At 55.5% G+C, this 21,213-nt stretch overlaps 7 protein-coding genes and 1 non-coding gene across 8 annotated transcripts; 3 read left to right on the plus strand and 5 right to left on the minus strand.

The window, feature by feature from the left end:
• Positions 1-688: 688 nt before the first annotated feature.
• Positions 689-1,880, minus strand: N657DRAFT_680176 (uncharacterized protein; the record flags this gene model as incomplete). Its single annotated transcript, XM_062796253.1, has 4 exons — positions 689-1,436; positions 1,501-1,647; positions 1,707-1,806; positions 1,862-1,880. 4 exons carry the CDS (start codon positions 1,878-1,880, stop codon positions 689-691), a joined length of 1,014 nt encoding a protein of 337 aa, XP_062647912.1.
• N657DRAFT_377780 (uncharacterized protein) lies at positions 1,862-2,883 on the plus strand. Its single transcript, XM_062787102.1, has 2 exons — positions 1,862-2,693; positions 2,763-2,883. Exon 1 carries the CDS (start codon positions 1,941-1,943, stop codon positions 2,490-2,492), a length of 552 nt encoding a protein of 183 aa, XP_062647913.1. The 5' UTR covers positions 1,862-1,940; the 3' UTR covers positions 2,493-2,693; positions 2,763-2,883.
• On the plus strand, positions 2,745-3,303 carry N657DRAFT_617021 (uncharacterized protein; the record flags this gene model as incomplete). Its single annotated transcript, XM_062790507.1, has 1 exon — positions 2,745-3,303. The coding sequence occupies one exon, from the start codon at positions 2,745-2,747 to the stop codon at positions 2,979-2,981; it is 237 nt and encodes a 78-aa protein (XP_062647914.1). The 3' UTR covers positions 2,982-3,303.
• Positions 3,128-5,181, minus strand: N657DRAFT_644337 (GroES-like protein). Its single transcript, XM_062792742.1, has 3 exons — positions 4,329-5,181; positions 3,394-4,267; positions 3,128-3,324 (listed from the first exon to the last, which is right to left on the minus strand). The coding sequence occupies exons 1-3, from the start codon at positions 4,726-4,728 to the stop codon at positions 3,285-3,287; spliced, it is 1,314 nt and encodes a 437-aa protein (XP_062647915.1). The 5' UTR covers positions 4,729-5,181; the 3' UTR covers positions 3,128-3,284.
• Positions 5,182-9,751: 4,570 nt separating this feature from the next.
• Positions 9,752-9,846, plus strand: N657DRAFT_t71. The gene has a single exon. It is a non-coding gene; the product is annotated as a tRNA-Ser (tRNA).
• Positions 9,847-11,642: 1,796 nt separating this feature from the next.
• On the minus strand, positions 11,643-13,990 carry N657DRAFT_680179 (nucleotide-diphospho-sugar transferase; the record flags this gene model as incomplete). Its single annotated transcript, XM_062796254.1, has 2 exons — positions 11,643-13,751; positions 13,835-13,990. The coding sequence occupies 2 exons, from the start codon at positions 13,988-13,990 to the stop codon at positions 11,643-11,645; spliced, it is 2,265 nt and encodes a 754-aa protein (XP_062647916.1).
• A 2,328-nt stretch (positions 13,991-16,318) lies between these two features.
• On the minus strand, positions 16,319-19,096 carry N657DRAFT_644344 (response regulator). The gene is made up of 4 exons (XM_062792743.1): positions 18,842-19,096; positions 17,890-18,774; positions 17,645-17,840; positions 16,319-17,584 (listed from the first exon to the last, which is right to left on the minus strand). The coding sequence occupies exons 1-4, from the start codon at positions 19,046-19,048 to the stop codon at positions 16,815-16,817; spliced, it is 2,058 nt and encodes a 685-aa protein (XP_062647917.1). The 5' UTR covers positions 19,049-19,096; the 3' UTR covers positions 16,319-16,814.
• Positions 19,097-20,467: 1,371 nt separating this feature from the next.
• Positions 20,468-21,132, minus strand: N657DRAFT_378353 (uncharacterized protein). Its single transcript, XM_062787104.1, has one exon. It carries the CDS (start codon positions 21,012-21,014, stop codon positions 20,517-20,519), a length of 498 nt encoding a protein of 165 aa, XP_062647918.1. The 5' UTR covers positions 21,015-21,132; the 3' UTR covers positions 20,468-20,516.
• Positions 21,133-21,213: the final 81 nt, after the last annotated feature.

The following is a 21,213-nucleotide window of genomic DNA, read 5'->3' on the forward strand; positions in this document are numbered from 1 at the left end:
TTTTCCTTCCATTCCATTTGTGTTCTATGACCGCTTGTTCGGCATCATACAAACAAACAAGGACGCGAATTAAGAAGCGGCTAACAGCCAACTAACGAAATAGCGTCATCCGTCAGCTTGGTGACCAGAGATGGTACGTGATTGTTCCTTGCTGCCTACAATTAGTCAACCACAGGCAAGCCGAGAAGTTCGAGTTACAGCTTACCCTGGTTGTTTGTTTGGGACATAGCCAGCGTGTTGGTTCCCTTAAACTACCTTCTTTCATCCTGGCAAAGGAATTGCCGTTGACTGAAATCCGCTCTTAGAAGGATCTTCTATTATACTAAACACCAGAGACACTCATCTCACCCACCACTCATTTCCGGTGTCAACTTGTGTCTGTGTCTGTCTATGCGTGTTACCCCTAATTGCTCATCTCCGGCATCAAGAATAAAATACCTCATCCGTTATAAAGGTATACATTGCTAGTCCTGTGGTTATATGAATGAAAAAGTGGTACCTTGCCCAGCTAAATCTCATCATTATGTTCCATCGAGCATCTATGGCAGATTCCCATAATACCATGCGAGACTAACCCAAAGACACCAACACCAGGTCCAAAACCCCATCGTCCTACCTCATGATCGACTGATTGATACCACACCCTCACACCCACAACCATATAATATATATCACCACGCTACACCTACTACACCTGCCCCTCCGCCGCCCTACCCTTCCCCTCCCCCTCCACCTCCCAGAACCGATCCTCCTTATCCCTCCTCCTAACCAACCCCGCCAAATCAAACGGATCAATCACCGTCACCCAAAACGGCCGTCCGTCCTTATACCCGGGCCCCATGATCTCCGTCGCCCCATCCTCCCGGGAAAGGTACGTCTTGGCGCTCTTGGGCAGATACCTCCTCGGATGCCGTACATTCATCAAGACATGGTTGACCAGCATCAGGGTTGCCTCAAACACCCAAAAGAACCACTCGTACCGGATCGCGGGCGACAGCTCGTCCACGTCAATCCCACCCGGCTTATAAAAATCGTGCTGAGCGATGCTCCAGTACTCGGCGACGCGGAATACCGTGCGCACGCTGAGCAAAAAGGTGGAGATGTACAGCGTGTAGAGCGAGGCGAGCAGGTTGGGATTGCGCAGCCCCCCGCGGAGGCATCGCCGGTGGAAGGTCGCGGCGAGGAGGACGAAGCAGGCCAGGACCGCCAGCTGGATGACAAGCGCGGCTTTGAGCAGGGACCGGCCGATCTCCTGGACATGGGCGGGAAGGGACATGTTGGCGCTGTGGGCCACGCCGGCGCCGTTGAGTGATTCGATGATGAATGAAATGAAGGCGAAGGTGGTGATTACGCGGCCTGGGTGGATGGGTGAGTGGTATGGCGCGTAGTAGAGGATGCGGCCGAGGATGTTGTAGTTTGCTAGCTCGATGAGCGGGCTGGAGAGTGGTGTGTTAACACTTGGTGGGCAGCTTGAGCAGGAGGGAGGGGAGGACTGCATACGGCGCGCCGTAGACCAGGCAGGTGCTGATGATAAACTTGATAAGATCGGAATAGTCAAAGGCGCCCATCTCGCGGACTACGAAGCCTGCAGTGAAGAGAACGGAGCAGAAGACGTAGAGACCGGTGAGGCGCCAGCTGTTGTAACGGCTGGTCTATGTCAGCCCCTGTGTGGGAAGTAAACCAAGGCAAGCCCGAATGCCACCTACATGCATTGGTATGTGTGACAGATCCCAGATGCGGCAAATGCCACGGCGAAGAACACCGGGGCGCCCTTGTTAGGGGCGTAGAAGTAGACGCTACCCTGGACTGATGGCATGTCAGATTTCTGCTATTGAGGGGTCAGGCTGCGGATGGTTCATACCGTACTCCCCCGTCTCCATGTTTGTGTCTAATGGTCCGGATGGATTGGTGGTCTAAGTGGTACCCCTAATCGTGACTCGATGGTCACACAATTGTCAAGTGCATCGGTGCCGATGGATGATCCAGTCATCTCCGTCGTGCATCCCGTCTACCAGCCGCGCAGACTTATATCCAAATCGCAACGGCTTCAGACCTCAGTCGTATTTCGCGTTCAACGCTGCCACGCGTTGCCCGAGACTGCCTCCAAGCGGCAGATGTCACAGCCCTGCAGGCTGATTTGGGCCTGTAGCCAATCGCATTGCACCGTTCAATACGATGCCAGAGCCAAGCAACGAGAGGGCCAGTCGCAACTCAACCACGGCCTGCTGACAAAAGAAAGGTGTCGGGATGTGGGTTCCGCGCGTGGGTGCCATGAGACCGCTGACAAGCACGGAGATTCGTTTGAACTGGACATCAACCGGGCAACATTCCATTGCATTCCAGGTTTTTGCACCGCCAGGTCAGCACCAGGGCACGTTCGGCACTCTCCGACAAACTGTGATCCAAGATATGCTGGGGATCATGGCAAGGCGGTGCTCGATGCGGCAAACGGTGCCTCCAGATTGTCGCGGGGTGTAGATTCCTGCGGCTGACTGCGATATGAAGTGAAAATGGGGCTGATCAAAAAGGGAACATTTGAGGTTTTGACGAGACCCCACTAAAAACGAGTGGGTCCATCGCTGGAGTTCTCACTGGCGTGAAATTTTCAAGTTTATCAACAGCTCCGCAACCTGCTTGAACCGGGCACGATACATTCATCTTATTATTCTCTTGAAATTGGAAGTGAAGAAGAGGTCGGCAACCCAGCCTCATCCCATCACCACCTTCAAGCACACAATTCTGACATGGCCCCGCCACAAAAGTCTGATCAACAAGTGGCCGCCGAGTTCACGTCGTACTACCTGCAACGCGCCACGAAAGAGTTTGCCGAGGACCTCGACAAGGTGCGCTCTGCCGACGACTTCAAGAACGATGCGCTCCAGATCATCGTGAGCGCTCTACAGCAGGGTACCACCATGTTCTCCCCCGAGGAGCAGAGAAGGATCGTCACGGCTGCGGCTCGCCCGGCCAACAAGGCATGAGGTTGAGCTCTAAACCCTCAGTTCGATCTGCACGATACCATTGGAGTGCCGGTGGTCCTTGGACTAATTCACGAGAACGCCGCGCATGGTTCGCTGGCAGCAGTTGAAGTGTGGACACATATTTAATGTCACTCTGCCTCAACTGCAGTCACGGTCATCATCAAACGCGAAACCTGAAATCAACGTCCAAACCAGTGGTTCGCCGATATTGCATGGACCTTCTAGATCACAACCAGAATGCAAAGAAAGCCTCTATATAAATATGATGGAACTCGCCGTAGTTACCGGAGTCCTTCTACTCCTCTAGCCCACAAATGGCCGTCTGTTCCTAGGGTGCGAGTGTCTTAAGATGCTCCAGAGTCAGCGCCATGTTCTTATCTAGTCTGAAACCAAGCCGAGTGATAAAACTTACATCGGAAGTTTCTTCTTCGGGATAGGAATCTCACCCCGATGTCCGTTCTTCCCATCAGTTACGGCGTGCTCCTCATCCGCTTTAACCGCCGCCGCCACATCCCCGTCGACTCCGTGCGCCCACGGGAACCGAAACACGACCTTGATCTCGAGCTTCTTCTCAAACCGCTCATAAGCCTTGGGCGCGTCCTCAATCCCCATGGTCGCAGAGACAAGCCAGCCAAGCCGCGCCCGGCCCGTCTTGACCAGCTCAAAGAGCCGCGGCAGCAGCTCGTAGATGGGACACACCCCCATCTTGATGCTGAGGCTCTTGGGCCACGCTTCAGACAGGTTGATCTCGTAGACGGGATCGACCTCGCCGCCGCGCGGCACGCCCTTGCTCGTCGGCGAGGCCATGTACACGCCTACCTGGCCGATACCGCCGCCCACCGAGGCGACGCGGATGCACTCGTTGATGACGTAGTTTTGCTGGGGCTTGAGGCGGTGGTTGACGGCCTCGAAGCCGACGCAGTCGACTGCGCGCTTGACGCCCTCGGGCCGCCGCCGCAGGATCTGTGCGCTCGCGGGACCGTCTTCTGAGGTAAAGTCGATGGGGATGGCGCCCAGCGAAGCGGCCTTGTCGAGCCGCGCGCGGACCGAATCGACGGCGAAGACCTGCGAGGCGCCGCGCAGCGCAGCCGCGTAGACGCACATGAGCCCGACCGGCCCGCAGCCGAAGACGGCGACAGCGTCGCCGGGCTCGAACCCGGAAAAGTCAAGGCCGGCCCAGGCGGTAGGGAAGATGTCGCTTAGGAACAGCCAGTCGATGTCCGAGGAGACGGTGTCTGGGATGGCGACGAGGGAGTCGTCGGCGTAAGAGACGCGGACATATTCGGCTGGGGGGATATTGATGCGTGATCAGCAATGAAACGGGTTCCGTAAATGTGGTGTACATACCCTGACAACCACCGTTGTCTGGTCGGAAATCCCCCCCGGCACCGTACATGGGTATGTCGGGCGTCAAGGTCGAGTCGACCACGTAGTGGCCAGCGTCAGTGCCGAAGGGAATGAGAACCCTGTCGCCGACCTTGAACTGCTCCGTGGCGCTGCCGACCTCGACCACGATGCCCACGGCCTCGTGGCCCATGACCCAGGGCGGGTTATGGCTGCCGAAGAAGCCGCGGTATATGTGTGCTTCAGAGCCGCACAGGGCAGCGGTGGTAATGCGGACAATGGCATCCTCTGGCATCTGGATGGTGGGCTTGGGCCAATCGTCGCGGACCTTGATTTCGAAGGGCTTGCCCTCGTAGACGACGGCGCGCATAGTCTTCTTGTCGTGGACATTAGGGCTCGACATGGTGGGATGTTTTGGCTTGGGCATTCAGAAGTTCGTTGAAAGGTATGACGGGCAAAAGGATGCGTACTGTGGTGACGATACCTTATTCCTCCGACTCCTTTCTTGCTCTGAGCATCAGCAGGATGTACGATACATATAGACAGCAACTAGAGTCCACAAGATAGAGGATGCCAACGGTCAGGGAATTATCCACAGTGTACGGTGACAATCGTAATCCTCAGTTGTGCAGGCCGAGGCGCCGTGACGCACTCTCCACGCAAATGCGATGATCCCCATCGGCGCAGCCTGGTAGCCACAGCCGCAATGATACCCTGGAAGGATTGGATATCACGTTGACTCTACCTACAGGCCCCGGATTCCGGAGTCAAGTTTGCTAGGCACGTCTCTAACGCTAAATATCATTGGTAGACTGGCTCGCTTTTGTTGTCGGTCTCTGTCAGCACTCGAAGAACCCATTGTCAGCTTCGTTTAATCTTACTAGAAGTTGGCTGACGGTAGGATAGGTGTTGTTGTAACTTGCAATTCGCTTAGCGATGGCAATATCCGTAAGCGCGGTCTGCAAGGGGCATCTTCAGGCTGCTTCTCCTTTAAGTTGACGAGCTCAGAACTTCATCCAATCATCCGGCAAGTCTTCATCGCGGGATGCTGCCACGGTGGTAATTTCAACCAACTTCCCTGGTGGGAAGCTCGGAAATGTTAAGTGCGAGACTCATGTAAAATGCCCGGTTTTAATCCAACACCTGATAAACAGCTGACATTCAGTGGTAAGAGGAATCGTGTAGGCAGTGCATGATCAGTCTCACGAAGACCGCGCGAGGCTCAAGACGAGGAAGCACAAAAAAAGAGAAAGGGCTAAGAAAAAAAAGGAACAACACGAACAAGCGGTGGAGGAAGACACACGGTGTTTTGGAAAGTTGCAGCAACGCAGCATTCTTCACTGTCACAATCTTTTTACTCTTGCCCAAAACCGACTGAATTAACTATCTGACTAGTCTGTAAATTCCACCATTTCTGGCTGAGCTCTGTTCTGTTCGACAATTGCTCGATCCCCTCCATCCTAGTCCCGGTCAACGTCCAGCGAATCGAGAATTCGCCACTGGTCGACGACATGAGCGACCCCGTCATGAACGACCAGCCCCGGGGTGGGAGCACGATTGCTGGGGCTAACTTGTAGAGAATACCATCCCGGCTGTCGCGACGCCCGATGAGAGCGTAATCCTGGGATTAGGCTGACCTCGCGATGTTACCCCTCATTCCGCCTCTTGTTCTGGTTGTTCTTTGTCCTATCGCTTCACCTCACACGGCTGGCGATAGACGCTACAAGGTTGGTCTCACCGTCTCTCCCCCCCGTCTCTCCTTTTCTCTCTCTCGCTCTGCTCTTGTTCTTTATTTATTTAACGTTATCTATTTTCTATTTCCTATTTTTTTTCTATGTTGGTCCTTGATAGGAAACTGTTCAGGCTGACTTCCAGGTTGTTGCCGTGCCAATACCGAGAATAGCGAGGAGAAGGAAACGGACACCCTCGTTAAAAAGATCGCCCAGGCCAACCACGGGGACCACAAGAAAGAGGTCACCACAGGGATTACAATACAACGGCAAGTACGAGCCGACTACCCAGCCCGTGACCGATGGTCATCCTTGAACGCGTCGTCCTATGAATTCATGAGCGACAAGCTCTCGGTATAAGATAAATTACCGCCATCGGAGGCGCCCTTTCCTCTGCCTCCCTGCATGCCTCCTCTTGACTCTTCTTGCGCATCTCCTCTGCAGCACGCTCGTGGGACGGTGTGCTGCGAGCTACCCGCGCGGCCAGCGCGCAGTCGAACGTGCGTCTTAGCAAGATGGGTCTTGGCCGAGTTCCGAGCTTAGGAAAGGTGGCTGAAAGGGGCATGTACTTGATGTCGCCCTCTTCCCGCTCTGTTCACGAGTCAGAATAGATTACTGCGAAAATCTAGCGGGAGAAAGTAACCACCGCCATACATGATCTCGTCCAGCTCCTCTTCCAGTCCTAGTTGAACAGCTCGTCGGCCTCATCAACCACTATATATTATTATTCCTACACCGCTGTGCCCTAGGGCGTGCCGGACCTTCAACAACTTACTATACAGGAAAACCGCGCGCTCGTGGGCCGGGTGAAAAACCCATATCGACAATCAAGGAAACGATCAGTGTGCGATCCTGCAAATACAAAGTGGGAAGGCCTCTTGGCCTTCGAAGGAAAGGGTATCAGACTGCGAGCTCCAGCTCCAGCCTCCTGGCCAGACCGTACATCGGCAGTTTCCCCGAGTCCATCAGCCAGTCCAGGATCCTCCCCGTTAGCCGTGCAGCTTTGGGACTGATTCCCTGTAGGACAGAATAAAAGTCCCTTCGCGTTCTGATCTCGGCTCTCTCCCATCTTCGAGTCAACGGTGGGGCCAAGCACCACATCACAAGGTGTTCGACAGTCTCTCGCCCCTCTCCACACTCCCATATAGGCGTCAGTACCTCTGGGACTCTCCTTTCGAATAAGAAAGCCCGAAGGCCTATGGCCCCGGTTCGAATCTGGATCAACAGTGAACTCTTCGCTCTGCTGAGGCCGTCGTGTCTCCTTAGGGTTTTGTCTTGGAACAGAGTCTCGTGCTGGTGGTCAAGGTCATCTGCGGGCCTCGTTGCTGTCCGGCCGTCTCGTTCCTTGAACCACCTCTCTCTCCAGGCCTCCTCCATTACTTTGTCCGTGTCGGCAGTCCCTCCCGTCCAAACTGCAATTGTGTTAGCGGCTTCTTCTACCGCTGTGGGCTCCTGCGGCCCAAAGGCTCGCGGTCGGCCCCTGTTATCCGTCCTCGAGTTGAATATCTGATATATCTTGCCGCAGGCCGCATGAACAATACTCCCTGCAGTCTTCTTTCCGCCTCGGCCGTCGGCCAGAGTGGGCATTTGAAGCCGGGCCTCAAAGTCAGCCAGTCGTTTGTTGAAGTAAAGGTCCAGTGGCGGCACCCATGTCTCCGTTTCAAGGTTCCGAGTGGGTGTGGACTTGAAGGCTCCTGCCACTATCCGTAGACTCTTGTTTTGAGCTTTTCCAAGCGCCTTGGTGATCCCTTTCGTTGCTGGCTCACCCCCCTTCTCGGTGGGGGTGTGAAAGGATGATGCGCCGTACGCTAGCGCTGACCGGATGCACTTTGAGTATACCTCTCGTGCTTTGGCCAGCCCTAGGCCCCACGTTTTTGCCGTAATCCTTGACAAAGCGTAGCTCTGTGTTTTCAGCTTCCGCTCTACCTCTCCTAGGTGGGCCTTCCAGTTGAGTTTCCAGTCCAGCCAGACCCCTAGGAATCTGGCCGATGCCATCGGCTTCACCGGGCTGGTGCCTCCTCCCGGCTGCGCAAGTTCCAGCTGGTCAGTCCACTGTTTGCGCCCTCTGTTGAAGTGAATCAGCTCGCTCTTTTCCGGGCCAAGAGACATTCCCCGGGTTTCTGCCCACTGCAGGCACGTCTCCCACGCTGCCTCCAGCTGTCGAACGTTAGCCCGTCGGAAGTATATTGCTAAGCCCATCTTTCCTAATATAGAGCGAGCTCCGCATTCTAAGCCTCTTTTCGCCGATAGAGTCGTCAGCCCAATAGATCCGTTGGCCACTACAACCGAGCTTCAGCCTCAGTCGTTTAGCCGTATCTACGGATGTACATCTCCGTGATTCCTGGCGTTTTCACCTGGTTTTCTTTCGTCACTGACCCATTTTAATGGGTTAGGGTGCTCCTCAGCACTAGGCCGGCGATAATCCAACCTAGAAGCAATAGTACCAACCCTAGTCTGCTTGCGCTGGTCATTCGTGGCCGCGTCTAGTGTAATTGCGGCGATGACCGCCAAATCCACAGGCGTTGCTAGTTTAGGCGAACTGATCTCCCGCCGAGATGTCTGCCTGGTGGATTTCGAAGACGCGGGCGGTGTGTAAACAGAGGCGAGCGTTTGATGCAACTCAGAAATGTTTGGATAAAGCGAGACGTGTCCAGGCAGCGGTCTTGCTCCAATGGCGATCTCAGAAGCCACTGCTCGGATGTTGAAGGTGCTCGCCATATTGTTGCGTCCATTTGCGCTTCTCCCGCTCGAACATCTCCGAGGTCTCAGTATTCAGCCTTGCCGCCTACTGGTATTGATCGGCTATGTCGCGGACGGCGGATTGGGTTTCGACGTCCTCTTGAAGGCACGGAGCTGAGTTATCGACCTCACTCGTCGCCTCCAGGGCGGCTTGTTGGAAAGCCAACAGCCACGAATGTGCCGCACCGTAGTAATTGGGTACCAAAAGGATGGGCAACCACTCAATTGATGATGATCCTGTCTGTGTTCTTCCAGAAGTTCCCTGCCTGTTCCTGATCCTGAGAATCCTGGTGGCAAGCCATTGGTCACCCCTGAACTGCCCTCTCTGACCACCTGCCAAATCCAACACGTCTTGATGCTGTGTATGGGGAGGAGGCGACTCGTTGCCTAGAATTCGTAGCCATTCATCTGCAAGCTCGGATAAGGACTGAGATGCTGAAGGCATGGCAGGAAGAGTTGGCATGTTCGAAGTCGCGGTATTGTGCCAATGCTCTCTTGGAAGCTCTGAAATGAGTGAGGCAATCCCGATATGGTTGTTTGCTTTGCCCGTACATGTCGAATCACTACCTCATCCAACAATCTTAGCAAGGGTCCTCATATTTTCGAATCTTTACCAACCGGCAGCGGTGATTGCTTACTGGTTGGTAGCATATGTAGGGCAGCCGAGACCTTCCCGACGTGGCAGGTGTTAGAAGATGGCAGGTGCGTGCCGCACTTTCCGGAGGCGGGCAAGCCGTCACAAAGAATACCTAGTAATAGAATTTAGCTCTTATTATAATATATTTAATAGAGCGTTAGGCCCTCAGCACATCTATACCCTCGTCTATTAGCCTCTCCTCCTATACCTTATACCTAATGAGTGGGTACAGTTATACCTGATTGCTATTTGAGGCGAAAATATCCATGGCTGCTAAAGCTTTATATACATTAACTTTAAAAGCTTTAGTAACTGAAGTCGTCAAGCTGGCCGAGTGGTTAAGGCGACAGACTTGAATTTCCTAATTTGTTATCTGTTGGGTTCGCCCTCACAGGTTCGAATCCTGTGCTTGACGGTTTTTTTTCCCCAGATTCTTCATCTCCCCTTTTTTTCTTTGTTTTCCTTTTCTACTTCTTTTTCCCTTTTGCTTTGTCATTCTTCCTCACCAAACACCCGCTCGGTGCTTGATAACTCAACCACGCTAATAGGGACCTAACCTTAGCGTTATAGGATGTCACGGGTCGTGACAGTGTGAGGTTCATGTGCGCAACTCCTGGTTCGACTGGACAGTTCGAACCACGGTCCCTCTTCTGAGGGTGTTACGCAGTGGTCAGTTGCGCCCACCCGTGACATAGGAGTTGTCTAGCAGCCTACTATAGATATAGACAATGATATTCAAGTAAGATTAAGCGGATGCCTTAGCGCGCTCCACGACTAAGAAAACTACCGAGCAGGTACCTCGGACGGGAAAGGTGGCAAAGGCCGGGATAAACAATAGGGAAAACTCAATCACAGAGTGGATAATCGAAGAGCGGATAGTAGAATGTACCTTCCAAGTCGCCTACCTTATACTATTAAACAATCTACTCCCTACTCACTTAGAGCACATCTCCCTAGCACAGCTCCCTGATTCCCAAGTTGTCTACCTTATATCCCCAAGTCGTCTACCCTATACCTCTAGGGCGTACGAATAGGTACTGTCGGAGACCCTCTCCGCCCTTCAGCCAAAACAAGCCACCTTTCCTGAGACGGTACGGCTACCTTATATACCTTTACCTAAGCTAGAGTGCCGAGGCAGCGACACATTCTGGGCAGAAGTCTCAGAAGTTGCGATTCCTGCCGTGAAGTCCATCAAGCTCAGAGTTTAGGCACACTCCACGTGCAGCGCTGATGGATTGCCATGCGCTTCCAAAGCATGAACCAGTATCGTGTCCGTACTAGGTACTCTATAGCCCTACTCAGTCTTGAATGCATAGCCACTCTGTCCTCTGTCCTTGTCTCCATCCTCCCACCTACGCCCTCCCGTCTCTCTCTGCCCACGCCTATTTTCACATTGAGCAAGGGAAGACAACACCAACCCCTCACATTCATTCCCCGTATCCTTTCTAGCAATCCGTCGTCTCGGCGCAGTAGACCAGGGCCAGACAAACAAACAGACAGCTTGTGGCCTGGGCTCTTTACACATCAACTAAGGTATCCGTGGTAGACGCAAAGGACTGAGACCCGAGCCTCTCCTCGAGAGGATAGCAGAGAGTGCTCAACATGTAAGCCCAACTACACAATTTCATGAAGAGTTATTGTGCCAGTAGTTCATTCATCAGAAGCAGACCCATTTCTCGTTGTCATGGTCCCGGACACCGGCTACTAGCTAGTAATATCTCCGCACCCAGAGACGAGCCTCACGCATTAAGAACAGGGGCCGAGCAGCATGTTGAAACCGTATCATCTTGAAGTCTACCGCTTCTCCATTGGATTGCACGGCGGAGTGGGCTCAACACCTGTGCCAGCGTCGGTAAGACAGTGGCTTACAGCAGCCCTGAGCCACTTCTCCCACTTCTCCTAAATAACGCACACGATCCAGTATTTCTATCAGCATTTCTTACTTCCCTTGGCTTCCACGACCCAGACTCTGACTGCAGTAAGTTCGAGTCGCCAGACAGCCCACGCTCCAAGAGGAAGGATAATGCTCACAAGCGATGCGGGATGACTCCAGATAGCTCTTTCTTTTTCACTGTATCCTTTCCCTAGCCGACACAACGACTCTTATACCGTCCATTCACATATTCATGAAGCAGCCACCTAACACACCCGAGCAGTTCATTTTGGGCGCCCACCATATCACCACTTCCCCTCCATCCAGTCACCAGCCACTCACTCGTCTTCATCATGCTCATTATCCTCTTCCTCCTCCTCACTACTTTCCTCCTCATCAGCATTCTCCAACCACTCCACCAACACGCGACACTTCTCCCTCAGCGCATCCATCTTCTCGCCCTCCCCCACCCTCTTATCCGCCCACCACGCCAGGATCCCCTCCTCCTCGAGCACGTCGCGGTTATACAGCTGCTGCAGCAGCGCCGCCAAGAGCGCGCCCGCCCTGCCCACCTCCAGCTCCTTCAGCTCGCCCAGTAGCGCCCGCTGCACGGCCAGGGCAAACTCGGCCTGCTGCGCGACCCCATCCCCGCCAACACCAACCTCCTTGATAAACTTGACGGCGCCGTGCTTGGACGTGAGCGCCTCGGCGACGGCCTTGGTGAGCTCCAGCCCTCCGTGCTCGGGCCTCATCAGCTCGGCGGCGCGGCGGACGAACGCGACGGCGATGGCGCGGCGCATGGCGCTGTCAGAGGCGTTGTTGGCGAGACGCAGGCCCATAAACTCGAGCTTGGCCGAGTCAAAGTCGGTGCTGTCGTCGGCGCGGAGGGCGTCGACGAGGCCGTTGACGGCGTCGTTGTGGAAGTCGCCGTCAGGCTTGGAGGCTGACTCGTCCGAGGCGAACGACGACAGGCGGTCGCGGGCGTGGCTGCCGAAGTAGTCACCTGCTTGCACCGAGCCGGCGAGGGAGATGTTGTCGTTGTCCGTGTCGTAGTCGTCTTGTTCGGAGGCGAGGGTGGAGATGGACGAGGTGGAGATGTTCAGGCCTTCGAGGGAGTAGATGAGCGAGCTTTGAAGGATGGCGGGGTCTCTATTTGCTCCGTCCTCGTCGTCCGATTCCTCCTCGTCCGCGGCGACCTCGTACAGTGCGCCAGTGCCGCCTGGGCCGACTAGTGAGGTATCCGTGGGGGCGAGCTGGCCGTCGTCGGTCAGAACCGATATCCGTGCCGGCGGTTTGGATGGCATCTGGATGCCGCTGTCGATGTGTACGTTATATGAAATGAGCGAACCCTCGGGAATCCGGCAATGCGCGCCAACGACGACCGAGCCTGCCAGTACCGAGTGTACAACAGAGGCACCATCTCCTATTACCGCATCGTCCCAGATGTGGCTGTTCTCGATCCTGACGTCCTTCCCGATCTTGCACCGCCTCCCGATACTGCTTCCGGAGATGACGCTTCCCGCCTTGATGGTTGTTCCTCTTCCGACCACGGACCGTGTTACCTTGGCTCCCCTCTCGGCGAGGGCATGGTCCTCGACGTAGTTGCCGCCTTTTACTCTTTTGTATGTCTGGCCGTGGATCAGGTTGCTGTCGGGCACAAATGGGAGCGTCCACCGCTCGAGCACATCCCGACTGATGCAGTCATACATCTGAAGGTTGCTGGCACGCGCCGCATACCCCTCGTCTAGGATTTCAGCGTACAGGAGCTTGCCGTTCAACTCCCAGTCCTTTAGCACGCCGTGCAAGAAGTTTTTCCTCGGCAGCTCGTAGTCGAAACTTTCTGACCACAGCGCCAGCACGTCTGGGGTGCAGATGTCGATGCCGCAATCGACCAGGTCGGTGCGAATCTCGAACTCGCCGTGAGAGAATACCGCGGGGTCCAAGTCAAGATAGTGTTCGCTCTGGAGCGGGTGCATCTCCTCGTACTGCAGGCATCGCCCTGTTGCTGGGTCGACGACAAAGACGGGTGTAATTCCTCGAGCCTTCGCTGCCCGATGTGGCTGGTCCCCGACGGAGCGCAGGACTACGGTCATGCAAGCGTCGCGGTTTGCCTCCCTTCTCGCGCGGTGCTTCGCCAGAGCAGCGTCCAACTGGATGTTTGAGACCAGGTCGCCATGGACGAGAACAAAGTCGCCAGTGATGATGCCTCGCTTATCCAGGTCTCGTAGGAAATCGCCGATCGAGTGCGCGTCCGAGACGCGGATGAATTCGAGCGAGGAGAACGGGGAGATGGCGCTGGCGGGGCTCCATCGCGTGGACTCGTGGATGTAGCGCTCGATGTTTTCGGAATGTGCGCCGCAGTAGATGAAGACCTCTTGGACGCCATTCGATGCGAGGAACTCGAGGGTGTACTCGATCACCGGGACGTTGACCAGGGGAAGGAGGCACTAGGAGAGTCTAGGGGTCAGCAATGGTGCGCAATTGACCCGACACAGTGTGGCGTCCGGGCTTCTAGGGGGCTGAGACGCACTCTTGGGGTCTCTAACGTGAAGGGCTTGAACTTGTCTTGAAACGAGTCGGCCAGAATCACGGCCTGGAGAACGTCTTCTCCCTTCTCGTCGGCGCCAGCCTTGGCAGGCTTCTTCGCCTTGCCCGCGGCACCCCCGCCCTTTCCTTGCTTGGACATTGGATGGCTCTTCGGTCACGTACAACTTATATTTCAGGTACTGCGCGGTGCAGAGTCGGAAATCGTTTACCGCAGACAGCTTGTCGGGCGTTGAAGAAGAACAACAAAAACGAACAACGAATTTGTGAGTCAACGGCGACCAATTCGCGCGCGGTCTTCAAAGTTCAATGTGGGGTGCGGGGAGCGGCAAGGCTGAGGAACGAGGCGGGGACCTTGAGAACGGGCCCGTTCGCGTGACAGCGGCTGGGCTTACTGTGTATTTACATGTGTATAGGTTGTCAAAGATGTAGCTCTCTGCACATCTAAAATGTCTCGTCATTTGTTGAAGCCCGTGCGCTTGAATCAGGCTAGGGGCCAGACCTAGAAGTCATTACAATCTTCAGCCAAATTGTTTCAGAGAGCACTTCTACCACAGTACGTCATCAGGACATGCGAGACTCCAGTTGTTTAAATCCTCAAGCTTGGAGTCGGATCGGCAATTGCCCGCGCCATGACACTGACATGGTCTCTGTCCGGAATCCCTCCAGCCCTGTCGAAAACAATTTCTTGGATCGAAGTGTTCCTGAAGGACGGGTTGATGATGGATAAACTCCGGCAGCAGCTTGCCAAGACCAGCGAGAGCGCCCACTCTGGGAAGCTCGCTAGCCTCGCCAATCAAATCATACCAGGCCGCTACATGCAGCGTGCTGGTCTGGAACGAGCCGAGCCCATGTTCCGAGATTGCGGCGCTAAAGGCCTGGCCAGAACATTCCTTGCATGACAACCAGCGCACCACAACTTTGCTCCTTCCGGATCTGTCGACTCGGATCAACTCGTCTGGGGGACATTACAGGTGAAGGCCTGGATGAAACAGAGTACGGAGTACGGATAGCGATACTCGCTGGCTTGTACGTCGGGCCACCGGCGACCACATGCACGAACATACTCCGTAGTTTCGGTAGGATGCCTCTTCGAGAATAAGATGATACGACATTCTGCCCTGGGAACCCCATCGTTTCGCAACCAGATGACGGACACCATATGTGTATTCGTCCTGTAGAAGCATTCTGGTAATAAGACGCCGTGACACCGCCAACCTGCAGGTCAAGCTTGTAACAGGCCACGACAGGCTTACCACCAAACCTCACTCCATCCTGCAGATCTGGGCTTGAGATGAACCCAGCCCAGCCCGGCCGAGCCCCAGCGCCGAGCCGTTCCAGAACATGACAGGCCCCCGCGATACGGGAGAGACTGCAGCTGAGGAACATGCAGGGACCGACAAAGCCGCCTGTCTGAGTGGAGGATTGTACCCAAGCAGTCCGGCTCGTCAGGGACAGGGCTCAATGGGACGAACGGAGATGTCGTAAGCTCTGCTCCGTGATGATTGTTACGGCGGTTACACTTGTTCGGCGCAGACGAGACGAAAATCACCGATCAACAACCACGGGGAGTGCGACGAGCGGGAGCTTGGTGGTAAAACTACAATCTCCTTCACCACCGCGACGGAGTACGCACGCATGGAAGGAGGGCAACAGACTACACGCTGGATACTCCATAGGGCTGGAGCACTCCTGCCCAACTCGCCAGTAAGTACGGAGAATGGCCAGTCAGTCGGAGACTCACTATCTCAAGTCACCCAAGAATAGCAAAGGCTGTTAGTAGGGCGTTTGCATGTCCGTTTGTTTGGTGTCTCACCCCAACTGCTGTCCCCTGCCCGTCCGGTAACTTACGTGCCCATCGGGTAAGCTGCCTTCCGCCCTTCCCGCAGTCCAGGCCCGGGCCAGGCCAGGTCATGCCGGGGGTGGCTGTGAAACGGGCGTCCAAAGCGACCAGGCTCTGATACATATCCCTGTCGTCAGCCCACTCCCCATCGTTGGCCTTCTTTCCTCTTCATTAGTTCATTTATTGATAGTCATCGGCTCGCCGATTATTACTCTCCTTCGGCTCACCCTTCCAGCGAATATACCTCCACCATCATCGTTGAAACACACAGCAAAAACGACACGACATCCCGTCATGTTGTTATTAGCCGGCCATTCACTCGAAGCAGGACCTTCTCAGACATCACCAGCCCAAGAATCAGCACCATACATTGACTCTCCAATGGCCAGCGTCAAGACCCTGCCTTCCTCAGCCCGTCGAAGCACCATGGGTTCCGAAGAGTCGACGGGCTCTAACTGATCAACCGCTGTTCAGCCATTCATAGCCAGCGATACAACCTGCCCCTTTCCTTCTGCCGCTGGTTCAGGCCGCCGTTGAGGTTGCTCGCGTCGGGACCCAACCCAAGAAAACTAACTAGACAAGGACCGCAAGACTCGGAAGACAACTCAGTTGTCTCACACACTGTACCCACAGTCGTACAACTGCTGAACCTCCCGGCGGGTTCTCCCCAAGCCAGTCCATACTTGCCAATAACCGAAGCTACCTACCTACCTACCATATCTACACAGCCAGTCCAATCCAGTTCAGAAAGCCGGACAGATAATAAACCCGTCCCGTCCCGACGACGCAAAACCCAATGCCACGATACAAACCAAATCCATGCGTCTCTGTGTGTGTGTTTCTGCTATCAGCTATATCAGCTTAACCATTTAACCAACCATCCATCCACCCTTGGCGTTTAAGTTTCTCAGAATTTCACTCCCAGTCCAGCTTTTGGGCCCGAATTTCGAATCTTCAACTCCAGCCCACCCAACTACAAACTCGCCCATCTACGCCACCCACCATCCCCGAAGAGACGAACCCCCCGGGAGCTCTCAGCACACGCGACGACGACGACGACCCGCCCCCAACCTCTCTTCCGAACGAAAACCGCCCGAAATTCAACTCCCCAGCCAAACCCGACCTATTGCACATACCCCTGCGGCCCAGGCCCATACGACAAGCGTTGCCTCTTCTCCGGCCGATCATCCCCTCCGGCCGCTCCCCCACCACCAACAGCATGCAGCCCGCCCATATGATGCGCCCCCGCGACCTGCTGGTGCGACCCGGGCATATACCCACCATACCCGCCCGCTGCCTGCTGCGGGTGATGATGTTGCTGGGCATGATGCTGTTGTTGCTGCTGGTGGTGGGCATGATGCGGATGCGGATGCTGCGGCGGCGGGGGCGGCGGTCTCTGCTGCTGCTGCGGCTGTTGCTGCTGCTGGGACCCGCCCGGCGTCAACACCATTCCACCGGGCCCAACCGCACTCCCGACAGCGCTCATGTATCCTCCCGCTGCGGCAACGGCGTTGCCGCCATCGACGCTGGTCGGCGACGTCGAATGCGGATGGTGCATCTGCTGACCGGGGGAGTGCCACGACGAGACGGTGGAGGGGGACTGGATCGGGGTGTGCTCGAATTTGACCTGGGGCCCTGCGGCGGCGGCGGCTGCCATGGAGCCCGCCATTGCGGCGGCCATGTTGGCGGGCGCGTAGCCCTGGGCGGAGGTGGAGGCGGCTGTCGGGGGACCCGGGCCGTGGCCGGCTACGGCTAGGTTTTGCGACATGGGGTCGTCGGCGCCGACGAGGCCTGCGGCTGATTGCGGGTCTTTGAGCATGCGGGTGAGGTGCTTGCGGAGGATGCGGACCATGCCGTCGCGGGTGAAGGGTTTCGCTAGCACGTCGTTCATCCCTTTGGGGTGGTGGTGGTTAGAGCACAGGTAAATTGTGCGGGGGGTTTGGGTGAACTTACCGAATTGGAAGTAGGTCTGGATGTCTTCTTGCCGGATGTTCGAAGTCATGGCGACGATCGGCACCTGCGGCGCGACCATGCGGATCATGGCTGTGGCCGATACACCGTCCAGGTGGGGCATGATGATGTCCATGAAGATAAGATCGAAACGCTCGGCGTCGCGGTTGACCTTTTCGACTGCTTCTAGGCCATCACGCTACATCGCCTGTTAGCTGCTGCACTACAAAAGCGGCCACCTTACTTACAGCAATGTCGACAACGCAGTCGTTGATGGTGAGAAACTTCGACCCTATCCTCGCACACGTCTTGTCGTCTTCGACGAGCAGGATATGGGGTTTCTTGCCGCGCCAAATGGACCCCAACTGTTCCTTGAGCGGAGGCGTGACCTGCGCTGAGGCTTCCGCCTGGATAGCGGGGTTACTCAATGGTCGGCTGTAAGGGATATTGTGGATGTGGTCAGCGTGGAAGGGGTCTATGCCCGTCGTCTGTCCCACCGGGTACACCATGTGCCGAGGGTCGTTGAGGGGGTCATGGACAAGCGGCATCCCCCCTGGGCCGGGATGCGCAAACATGACGGACGAGGAGCCCGCTGAATCGGCGGGGGATCCGTTTTGGTTGTAGGCCATTGACAGCCTCTCGAGTTCCCTGTCTGCCTGGACATCCGGAGACACGCCGTTGAGAATCTCCCTAGCTCGCCGCAGCTCTGGCGCGGGCTCGTCCGCCCCGTCCGGCAAGAAGCCTGTCGACCCAGCGTGGAAGGTTTGACCTGTCTGACCCGAGGGGCCGGACTGAGCCGAGTGACGGCTGTTGCGCCGGCGGTCTTCGACGTTGTTCAGATGTGTGATGACCTCGTTGGCCGCCTGGCTCTGCGCCTTGACCATCTTCTGCAAACTCACCACCTCACTAACGAGCAGCTTATTAGTTTTTTCGAGTTCAAAGTACTGTTCCTGTAGCGCCTGGATTTGGTGTTGAGTCGCTGTGAGTGACTCGCTCAGGACGATGACCTGCTGCGAGGCCGGAAAAGCATCCTCGGCCGGCGGCGCCTTTCGTGGGGCGGGGGCCTTCCTCCGGATGTTGTCCAGGTTGTCTTTTCTGTCGGCCCTGAACTCGGGGTGCCGAAACTCCCACGCCTGTCATTCCGAATGTCAACATGCTCTGTCCAGACCCAAGGGATCACCCAGTTGTGAGACAACGTACATCTCGTCCGTATGGCGACTCGCCACTCTCCTCGTTGTGTCTGACTTTGTGGAAGTCGTACTTGTTTAATTGACGGACAAAACTCGCAAAGTTGCTGTGCTTGAAGTGTTTGGGGAGGATCGTCTTGGTGAACTTCTCGTTCTGCAAAAGCGTCCCAGGAATCAATATCGAAGCATCCCCAACGGTTTCCAAGTTTTGGCACCACATCCGTACCTCCAAGACCACAAAGCTGTCGCCGTCGGCGCTCCATCGTACAACTGAGTTGTACGAGGGGTCCTCGAGCATCCTGAGACGTCATCTATAAGTATGTGCTGGAAAAATTGGCAGTCGGGGCGTGGTGGCGAGGGAGATCGTACTTGTAGAGTTTGCGAACCTTGAGCACGACATGTTAGCTGGGTTCCTGGGTGGATGTGCGGGTTCGACTCGCTCAGATAAAAGGGGAGTTGCTCACAAAGTCGCTGGAGCTGTTTCCAGCCTGCGCGGTGCCCGCGTCGCCATCGGCGGGCGGCATGCTTGCGGCCGGGGCACGGTCGAGCCAGGGACCAGTGGGCTGCCAAAATGGTTCGGCGGCGCAGACAGTCGCGATGCACTCGATGCACTCGATGAGTCGGGTCCAAGAAAACGAGATAACAACGGCCGATAAGGCCCTAGAACAAAGGAATAAAGCCCGAATTGGATGGGAAACGTTCCCAAGCAAGATGCATGGTTTGAAGATTGCCCCCCCCCTTCCTTCTCAATCCCCACAAGCCTTGAAAGGGAGGAATGCGACGGCTTCCCTGGCCCGAGCTGCTGCCAGCCTGCTACAGGTGCCCTGAACCCTGGACGCCGCTCACTGCAGGTTCGGTTCCCACTTTTCGCCGAGGTCACAGCCCGGAGATATCATAGGCCGGGCATCCTGCGAATCAACGGCCCGCTTCGCGACGTAATGCACTCAGGGCCGCGGAATCAAGACTGGTTCAAACGACAGAGGTCCTTTTGGGCTGCCCGCTGCGGTCAAACTGTCGTTTCGAAATCGTGGGCCGAGACAGGTGGACGTCCTCGAACACTACCACAGTAAACACGTGTAGGTTGTAGACAGCATGTCACAGGATACACGTGCAGTGGGGGTTAGTGGTGCGACGGTACCTCCGTAGCTGAATCAAAGCTTTGCAGCTGGTTGTGGTGGTGGCTGCTTTGGGGCTGGCAAGAGTGCCGGGATTAACAAGCTGGAAACTGATCCATAAAATGGGTGACGAATGGGAGGACTCTCACATGTCACTAACAAACTCCAGCGCCTCGTTTCGGAGACAGTTGAGGATCTCGGCGGCTCGAAAAGAAGGAAGCAGGAAAGCGACTCCCGGTCTCGGCTCAGTCGACAACTCGACAACCGGGTGGAAACGAGAGCAGGGGTGTGTGCAGGCACAAGTTGGCAAGGAAGCGCAATAATCGTTATGGATTGGGAATGGCGATGGTCAACAAAAGCATCAGCGATCCGGTTTGGGTGCCCGCTCCAGCTGCATTCGGCTGCGCTGACGTTGATGATGGGCAGCAGGGCAGCTAGGCCACCTGATGCGACTCGCACCATCGAGGACTCATAAAGTAAACGTCACTTCCACTGCTCGTTATTGCCCATTCTTCTTGCACGTCCATGAACCTAAATGCAGACCAAGTCGGTCCTAGGCGTCGTTGCGGTTCTTTACGAGGTCAAACCCTGACCCAGACCGCCAGGCCGGGCACCCTTGTGATTCGCTGCTCCTCGTGGACTGAGTGACAGTCTGAGGGTCTCAAGCCGATCTTGAACCAACATGTTGATGGTGAGACTCGTTGGACGAGGCGGCAGTGGAAGATCAAAAAGAGAAAACCAAGCAGGAAAGGAAGAAGTAAAGAGCGAGGTCAAAAGGAACACGGGTCTAGTACAGGTAGAGAGAGCCTCGCGCTGAAGATGATACCTACGTTCATGAAACGGCAGTGCCCCCCGTAGCCGTCTTCTGATCGTCGACTTCTTTCGTTCCTTTTCCTTCAGTTGAACAAAGGGTTGAAAAATCTGAACTTTACTCGTATACCTTATAAGATACGTTCTGTTAGGTTTTTCCTCACAGTAGAGCAACCCTGCCAGATACCGTAACAGAGACGGCAGTCTTCTGCCACGCCACACCAGATGCGTTGAGAGTTGGCAGTAGAAATCCCAGAACATGCAACCAGCAAGCCACGACTCACCACCACCCGTGCCGATATCCGGCTGCTGCTCACAACGAGCTGGGAAGGCTTTACGACCGGGATATCACGTTGCCCCAAATCTGGCAGGGATCGCCATGCTCACAGAAACATGCAAAGCATGCGCTTCATCAACCAGGAATCGATGAGACTTCTCTCTCTCGTCTTGTTTTGCCTGC

Source organism: Parathielavia appendiculata, assembly GCF_033297405.1.
Source record: "Parathielavia appendiculata strain CBS 731.68 unplaced genomic scaffold N657scaffold_5, whole genome shotgun sequence".
NCBI lineage: Eukaryota > Fungi > Ascomycota > Sordariomycetes > Sordariales > Chaetomiaceae > Parathielavia > Parathielavia appendiculata.